The sequence below is a fragment of the Morone saxatilis genome, unplaced genomic scaffold, assembly GCF_004916995.1.
Source record: "Morone saxatilis isolate NCDOM2014 unplaced genomic scaffold, NCSU_SB_2.0 Contig18, whole genome shotgun sequence".
In the NCBI taxonomy this organism is placed as follows: Eukaryota; Metazoa; Chordata; class Actinopteri; family Moronidae; genus Morone; species Morone saxatilis.
In genome coordinates, this window is record NW_023339740.1 from 1539402 (window position 1) to 1547825 (window position 8424).

Below are 8424 nucleotides of genomic sequence, written 5' to 3' on the forward strand. Positions count from 1 at the left end.
TACACTAATAAAAACATACCTATGAATATTATATTCCATTTCAGCCAACAGAGCCTCCTAAATGTTACAAACTGGACCTTTTTAAGAGCAAACACTTAATTTGCGAAATTAAGAAATGTCTTTCAATTTTGTTTCCACCAAACTTTTTGAATATGATACTTAAAATACATTGCTGGAGCTTATGACACACATTTACTCACCTTCTACGACCAGTTCAAAGCTCTGGCGTCGTGTGAGTCCAATCAAGGACACCTCACATACATAGATTCCTGCATCAGCATAGCTCAACTTGCTGAACTCTGGCTCCTTCACTGCCTTTCCATTCTGAAAACCAGAGCAACAATGTCAGTCTGGGTCTTCTGAAGCAAACTTATGAATGCAAGTTTTATTTTTCTTTACCCTCTTCTCCTGTTCAGGGTCACACAGGAATGCTCATTTCAGAACTCAATGGGGAAAAACAGAAACCAATATGTGGAGCTACTGAAATCTCAAATGAAAGTATAAATGGGATGACAGTGTTATCTAGTCTTCAGTGTTTCATCACTGTCTTTTTCTCATATCTACCTTTATCCTATTTTCACTGCTGACCCAGACTCAAGAATCGCCTGATCTTACTTTTCCTTATGTTTTACACTAGACTGAACTGACACAATATATCAACTATATCTTACTAGGATTTCTTTGAACAACAGTGTCCCTTTAAGAACACTTCCAGATCTGTCTATTAATGCATCATAATGTGTTTTCTTTTTTGTTTTTGCAGTTTAGCTTGTCAGACGCACAGTGTAGAATAAATGGATTGATGCTACCATTAGCTCCTGAGGGCTTTGAAGGAAAAAGAAATCATCAGGGTCACAGTTGTGACTATTCACAGTGCATACAAGCTTCTGCAGTCAGGTTTAATTATTAGCTAAAGAAAATGAAATAGGCAGTGGAGAAAATCCTCCTGTTCTTCCAAACTCCTTCTACATTTTGACGCCACCATTACCTTTGTCCACGACACTGTAGCGTCACCCGAGGCAATCTTCTCCATCTTCACAGACAAGCTGTCCCCTATTGTCTTCAGAACCTTCCCTGTGGGACTCAGACTCAGGTCCAGATCTGACAAAATGAGAATAGAATAGATGTTGAGTCATATCGGCCGAGCTGAAAGTAAGCACTTTCATTTTGCTGCCTCTATGGTAACATCATTCAGCTCTAATGCCACAAGGCCCACACTCAGATACAATTGTCTGCTGAGACAGAAGTGAGTTTGCAGAAGTATTCAAATAGACTAGACGAAAAAAACATTTATAATGGATGCAACAGATGATTTTTTTTCCTGAAAACTGCATAGGAATAGCATAGTGTCTGCAGACTTGATGATACCCATCGAACCCTTTTCATTCACAGATCTTGAGGTTAGAGGTGAAGGATTGACCACCCATCTAGAGCCGAAGGGTCTGTCCTAGATTTCTGCCTGTTAAAAGGCAGTTTTTCCTTGCCCCCGTCGCCAAATAAAATGACTTGAATTTAATTGAATTGAAAAGGCCTCTCGTCATCTCGTCACTATATCCAAAATGAAACTTTTCCTCATAAATTCAATTATACAGTTTTCACAGTAACATAAACAAAAACCTTGCCACGGAAGAGGTGAGGAATGAATCAAGAATACCTAATAGTTCATGACTCACTAATGAGTGATTCACCTCAAAATGAAAAAAAAGAGACTGCTGTTTATTTACTACAATTTAACATTACTGTTTGTGAAATAAAATAATGAAATCTAGCTTTTATCTTTTCACTATAGGCCCCCAGCATTTTAGCCAGCCAGGAACTACGGAAACCAACTAAAGATCAAGAAAACCTTCACCTTTAGGGAAAAATCAGAACAAGTAGTATCAGGTCTGCAGAAGAAACTAAATTGTTGTAAAATATATATATATATATATATATATATATAAAGATATTTTATTCTTTTATAACTTCTTATCTTCTTATATCCAGTTATTGTGGTTGTGAAGTAAGCAGCTGATGCCAATCTGCCTGAACTATACTATACTCCCTTCACAATGATGCAACAATGAAGGTGTTGTCAGAAGTCTATGAAAAAACCTACTTAAAAATATAATATAGTTAAGTGTTTAATTGAAATACAAATTTAGGAAAGCAGAGTATTGAAGTAATTAATTAAAAGTTCACAATATATATCAAACATTATGAAAATGTTCACTTTTCTTATACAACACAAGTACAAGTAAATCTGGCATGTCATTCATCATATTATATAATGTTAAGGTTTTTTTTATTTGTTTTGTTTATTTTGTTTTGGAAAGCAGTTAGCCAGCTGCAAAGAGCAATTTTCTCAAATTCTGTTTCCAGTTGTAACTCAGGTTAATCAGTACAAGTTTCTAACTGACTCATGGCCAGTCACAGCACTTGCAGGAGTCCCAGTAGATGAGGCCAGGCTGGCAGCGGTGCAGGTAGGTGTTTCCTTGGAAGCACTGGAAGTAGGTGGTCTTATCAGATGCATTCTCATACAGGCCATCAGGTCGGCCACGGCAGAATTCTGCAATGGGGTCCCTGGTGGTGGTGGGGGCTGGGGTGGTGGTCGGCTTTGGGGCGAAGCCTGCAGAGTCAGACAAATATTATTATTATAAACAGAGCTAAACCAACCTTTTCTGACACTTTATTACAAACGACACCAAAACTGAAACTAACTTCTGATCAAAAACTTATCAAGGAAATTGTGATTATTGTCAGGTTTCTGAGATTGTTTTCTACTGATTGATCAATCGATTAATAACAAAGTAAAGCCATCACGATGGGAGGAGATGGCTTTGTAAGTTAGCTGAGCCACAGCATTTACCCATTGACATCCTGAGGTGATTTACTAGAGGATAAGTTCCACTTGAGCAGAAGTATCCACCAAAGTCATCCATGTCCAGAGTCCACACATGAGCACCTCCCAGGTTGTTGGCAGTCATCCACTGGACCTACAGCATGACCACATTAGTAACAAAGATGATTAAAACAGCAGCAGCTACAGACCTGTAGACATATATTGTAGACATATTTCTCTTCCAAAAACACTTCACAAGAACATTTCATCACAACGCACAAAAGTTGGAATCGGTTAATAACATTTTTAGAACTGCAGGTAGTAATGCCACGCTTGGTTACCTTGGAAGAATAGCTTCGCTTGTCATCATATCCCACCCAGGAACTGCCATAGGTGGCGTAAGGAACCTCTTGTTCAGAGATCCATCCAGCAGTAGCACTGGAGGTGAAGTCACAGATCTGGTAACATGGAAACATAAACAACAACAGCAAGCAATGTTTACTATCTTCACTGATATAAATACTTAAAGGAAAACTCCACCATTATTTTTACATTCATAATTTTGCATTATTAGTTTTTCAGACGTGTATTTTCTTATTCATCAAATGCAGATGACCTCAAGTCATGTTGATGTTGAGTCGTGATGTTACAGTACTTTTGGAGATATACTTGCTTATAAATATGTGTTTTGCGTAAGGATGATGGCTGCCTGGCGTATTGTGCATCCATTTTGATGGTTATGTAGGTTATGTATTAAAAATGGGTAGGTGTGTCAGTTTCTCATCATTTTAGAGGAAGAGAAGAGGCAGAGATGCCAGTATTGTCAGCAACAGGAGCAGCAGTAACTTTTAGGATGGTTATTCAATTACAGACATGTGCCAATGAGGCTTAACCTTCCCAAGAGTGAGATTTGACATAACCATTCCAACAGTTATCATCAGTGGACAAAAGAATGACAGCAGCCATTATTGGGAAAATATGTTGACTTTAAACAACTGAACTAGGCATGTGTTTTACCTCATAAAAGGCCCAGAAGCCGGCAGTGCGAGTGTAGGGTCCAGCGTCTGCGGGCCCGTTAGCTGGTGCTCCAAGATCAGTAGCACCGCTGCTAAGGCGGTAGGTTCGTCCGTAGGTGGGGAAACCCAGCAGCAGCTTCTCAGATGGTGCTCCCAGAGCCAGCCAATGGGCTATAGAAGAGTTCTAACAAAAAGGACAAAGAAGATTGTTTTGCAAGTCACAAGTCCCAAAGTCAAGTCAGGTGAGCACCAAGTCAAGTCCCAAGTCTCAAACTTTGAGCTTCGAGTCCTAAACAAGTCCTAATATGCTTTCCTTTGGGGTTGATGGACAACTCGATTTAAATAGGGGAGTGAAGTGAGTATCCGACTTGACTCCAAATTAATGCTAATGTCACTCTGGGGCTGTTGAATATGTAAGTAGTAAGCATGTTCACCATTATCTGTATCTGTTCAACCGACTAAATAATCTGTATTCATACTCATTAATAATTTAGGCCGTGCTTAAACGGAAGTTGTTAAGTTAACCCTGCAATTGATATAAAAGTACAAAATCTGTACTGGATACTTGTTTCAGACAGGCACTCACTCAACCCTAGTAAGTAAACAGTCAGCTAACAAAACTTGATATCTATATTTAATATTATATCAAGGCTCATTGTCCTGAGTTTTTGTGAGACTCTCTGTGCCCTAGTGGTCAATGCAGCTTTGAGCAGAAACTATATTTAGTGTAGCAACCCTAACTGTGGTTCATAACAGTGAGAGAAAGCCTCTTAAACTGCATTATGGACAATTTAATAATATACACATAAACTAATGTCGTGAAGTGTGTGTTGTTTTCAGGTGTCTATGTGTTGTGTGTCTTTGTGTGCATCTTACAATATTGTGATAAAGGTGTGAGCCAGAGTCCACAGAGCTGCGGTACAGTGGGCTGTTGTGTCCGGTAGCTGCCTCCCAGTGTCCATGGAAGTCATAGGTCATGACATTGATGAAGTCAAGATGACTGTTGATTTTAAAAGGTTTTTTTTAGATAGGCAGTAGATGAAGTGTCGCCATTAGTGAAGGACATTATTTAGCAAACTACAAAGGTGAAACTGGTTTAGTTCTTCCTTCCAGCATCCTTGAGCAAGACATTCCAGTCTTACTGTGAATGACAGACGTGTCATTCACAGTAAGTAGGGCTGGGTATCAATAGAAATTGCCAGCACCAAAACAATTATACTTTTTTGGATATAAAACATACACATAAACATAAACATACATTAAGTTCAGTAAAAACAAACTTACACTGCAATCTTGTTGACTTCGTAGGCTCTGTCGATAGTAGGACGGAAAGAACCAACGTTGGCTGACAGCAGCAGCTGAGTCTTCCTGTTGTCTCTAGCATCATCCTCAAAGGCCTTGGACAGTTCCTGTTGGCAGAATGAACAAAAAACATTGATATACCATGATTTTAGTCATGCTAGTGGTGTGGCTCTTTGGATGGTAATGTCAATTGGTTGGTCGGTCAAGCTTCCATTTTGATTGAGACTTGAAATATCGCAACACATACTGATGATTGCCATGACGTTTTTGTAAAGACTTTTATTCATGTTCCCCAAGTCAATGTGCTGATTCTTTTTTTTTTTTTTTACAGAGCCACCATGAGGTTGATATATTTTATTTTAGTGCCACCAGCAGTGGAAAGTTTTTTCTTATCCAGTGAAATACAGTATCTCATATCAGCTACATGGATTGGCACCAAAACTTGGACAGATGTTTCTTGAGTGGATTAATCCTACTGACTTTGTTGTTTGACTATGATGTTGACATTTGTGGTTTTGGGTGAATGTACTACTGTAACTATTGGATGGATTGTCATGAAATTTGATACAAACATTAATTTCCCCACCAGAATGATGGCTGTCCATTAATTTGTTAGTCAGAATCAACAAGTAGAACTGAGTAAATCTTTTATATATCTAAATAATGTTGTAGCCTCAATGAGCGGGAGGTTTTGAGATTTAAAGCCACTGTGTGGAAGACAACAATGCACGTGCCCCCATAGATCCGGCATAAAGACTGAACGCTAAATAGATTGCAATTTCTTAGCCTGATTGCCTTATTTTTTAATATTAAACTATTAAAATAATTTTTTAAATGCTATAATCACATCAAAGTTTGACAGTAATGGCTTTTAGGCACCACACCTATTGAATAGCAGAGAAAACACTGGTGTACACCAATAATTTACAAAAACTATTGAAAAATGAGGTCCATGCTTACAGTGACCAGCAAAGTGAACCTCTCCCTGTCCACCGATGGGCTGCCATTGTGTCCAGGATATTCCCAGGCAAGGTTCAGCCCATCAAAGTTATGGGTGCGCAGGTAGCTGATGGCCGACCTGATAAAAGCTGCACGACTCTCAGGCTTGGCAACCATGGCGATGAATCTGGTGGGATGTATAAAACATGGTAATACAGTCACAGAGGAAGGTTTTCTGACTTCTGTGTTGAATGTGTGAGGAAGACTGTGAGAACTTTGGTAAGATTTGAACTTACGGGCTCAGTCCATTGACGGTGCCTCCAACAGACAGCAGAGTCTTCAGTGCAGGATTGCTAATAGCAGAGAGAGAGAGTTACAAACATAACCTTAAATGTAATCATCATATCATCGAACAACACAAAGTTTCTGGTCAAACATATGCTGATGATATAATGCTATATTTCACTCACCTAACCCACTGAAGTTTTTAACTTATGTTGACTGATTTATTACAGTTAAACTGTGATAGAAAAAAAAAGACACAGACTACAGAAAGACGTCAGTAGTTTTATGACCAAAGACTTAACACTCTTCTCTGTTGCAGACATTTATCTCGCAAGCTGTGAAAAAAATGGAAGTCTACTCCCAAGTTTCAAGCTATGTGCTTATGTCCAATTATGTTCAATGTTTAATAAAAATGTATAAGGTACCTGCCCTTTTCAAAACATACCATCTCCCACAGTCAGATTATCCATGGACACCCATATACAGAAAACTACTTTAAAAAAATCTTGTCTTTATGTCTTTGCCAATTCTGTATATGAAATAGTGCAGTCTGTATTTCTCATTAATATGTCATTAATGTATTGCAAAGTTTCCCCACAGCTTTTAAAAATAATATTAATAATAATAATTAAAAAAATAATGTAATATTAATGTTAAACCTGGCCTCATGATATTCTAAATGATATTTGGAAAAGTATTAAGCAGTGGTCACATTAGGATTTTCTTTTGATATACTTTTGCTATAAAACATTATTGGAGCTGGAAATGTATGTATGTAGTTATTTCTTTGTATTTAATTGGAAGATTCCTTCATGATTTTGAAAATAGAACATAAATGACATAATTGACACCTTTCTAATTAGTGTGTGCATTAAAATGTTGGGACTTAAAAACAGGATTCCAGGCTACAAATGGTTATCTATATATTGCTCTAAATGCCATTCAGTCAAATGACACTGGCAGAAGACATTTTGTCTGTACTGTTAGTCTTGAAAAAGCCACATCAGCTAAATGTTATTGGCTGTGTTAACTCACACATTCCTGAGGCTGTTGAGCCTGCTGAACTGCTGCTCATCGTTCCACTCAATGGGGCTGATCTGGTTGAAGCTGTTGATGGTGGCCAGTGCATAGATGACATGTGTACACAGGAAGGGATCGATGTTGTCTGGTGTGAATTTGGCACTGCTGGGCCTGTACTGGGCCCAGTTGGTCATGTGGCACACCAGTTTATTGGATGAGGCTGATGGAGGACAGTAGGACAGCAGCAATGAGACTTTAAGTGCACCTGTGTTTGTTTGGAGGCTTTGATCATATTAGTGTAAAGAAGAGTCAATGCCTGTTGTCCTACAAAACTAATGCTTACCGATTTGCAGAATGAGCAGAATGCCCAGAGCTGCAAAACAACAGAGAAGAGAAAAGATGTGAGACTTAGTGTAAATACATACATGTGCAAGAAAACAAAAACAATAGAATGAACGGGGACCTGGTACGTGAAACAACAACCAACTACAATTAAAATTGCTGCAAAAATAAATAAATATATTCACCTAAACAATATCCAAGTCCAAATGTAAAAAAAAATTATGTTATCTAACCCATTTAATCAATTTTATTTATCCATATTATATATCTGCAAGATTTCAATGTAGGATATTACTTAATTAGATACTAGACTTATCAACAGAGCAGCCTGAACACTTTTGAAAAGTGTAAAACATGAAATAAATAAGATTAACAAAGCTTCCAAAAATAAAATACTAAGTTGGCTGATATAGTCTCTTAAAAAATGAGTGCAGTTGTGTGAAATGTTCAAAATGGTTCAAATATCAGAATAATTTAATTCCTAGTCTTAATTGCTTTACTTACTTATACGTATGCCTCAGTTCAGCTAGTTAATGAATGACTAAATTTATAATTGAATTACTGTGTGAATGAATGAATTAAAGCTGCAGCAGGTAATTTTTGTAAAAATATATTTGCTGACATTAGCCCCCCAACTTTCACTATATCCTGACAGTAGAACATGAGACAGATAATCTGTGAAACAATCAGGTTCCTCTG

At 37.8% G+C, this 8424-nt stretch overlaps 1 protein-coding gene across 1 annotated transcript in view; it reads right to left on the minus strand.

Moving 5' to 3' along the window:
* Positions 1–2233: 2233 nt before the first annotated feature.
* Positions 2234–8424, minus strand: part of chia.1 (chitinase, acidic.1) — a 6687-nt gene continuing 496 nt past the window's right edge. The window contains exons 2-11 of the mRNA XM_035661666.1: positions 7727–7756; positions 7399–7603; positions 6375–6431; positions 6100–6265; positions 5122–5246; positions 4714–4837; positions 3839–4021; positions 3163–3279; positions 2849–2975; positions 2234–2608 (exon numbers count right to left, since the gene is read on the minus strand). Of these exons, the coding sequence (XP_035517559.1) occupies positions 2400–2608; positions 2849–2975; positions 3163–3279; positions 3839–4021; positions 4714–4837; positions 5122–5246; positions 6100–6265; positions 6375–6431; positions 7399–7603; positions 7727–7756 (1343 nt within the window). The 3' untranslated portion in view covers positions 2234–2399. The remainder of the gene's footprint in view (positions 2609–2848; positions 2976–3162; positions 3280–3838; positions 4022–4713; positions 4838–5121; positions 5247–6099; positions 6266–6374; positions 6432–7398; positions 7604–7726; positions 7757–8424) is intronic.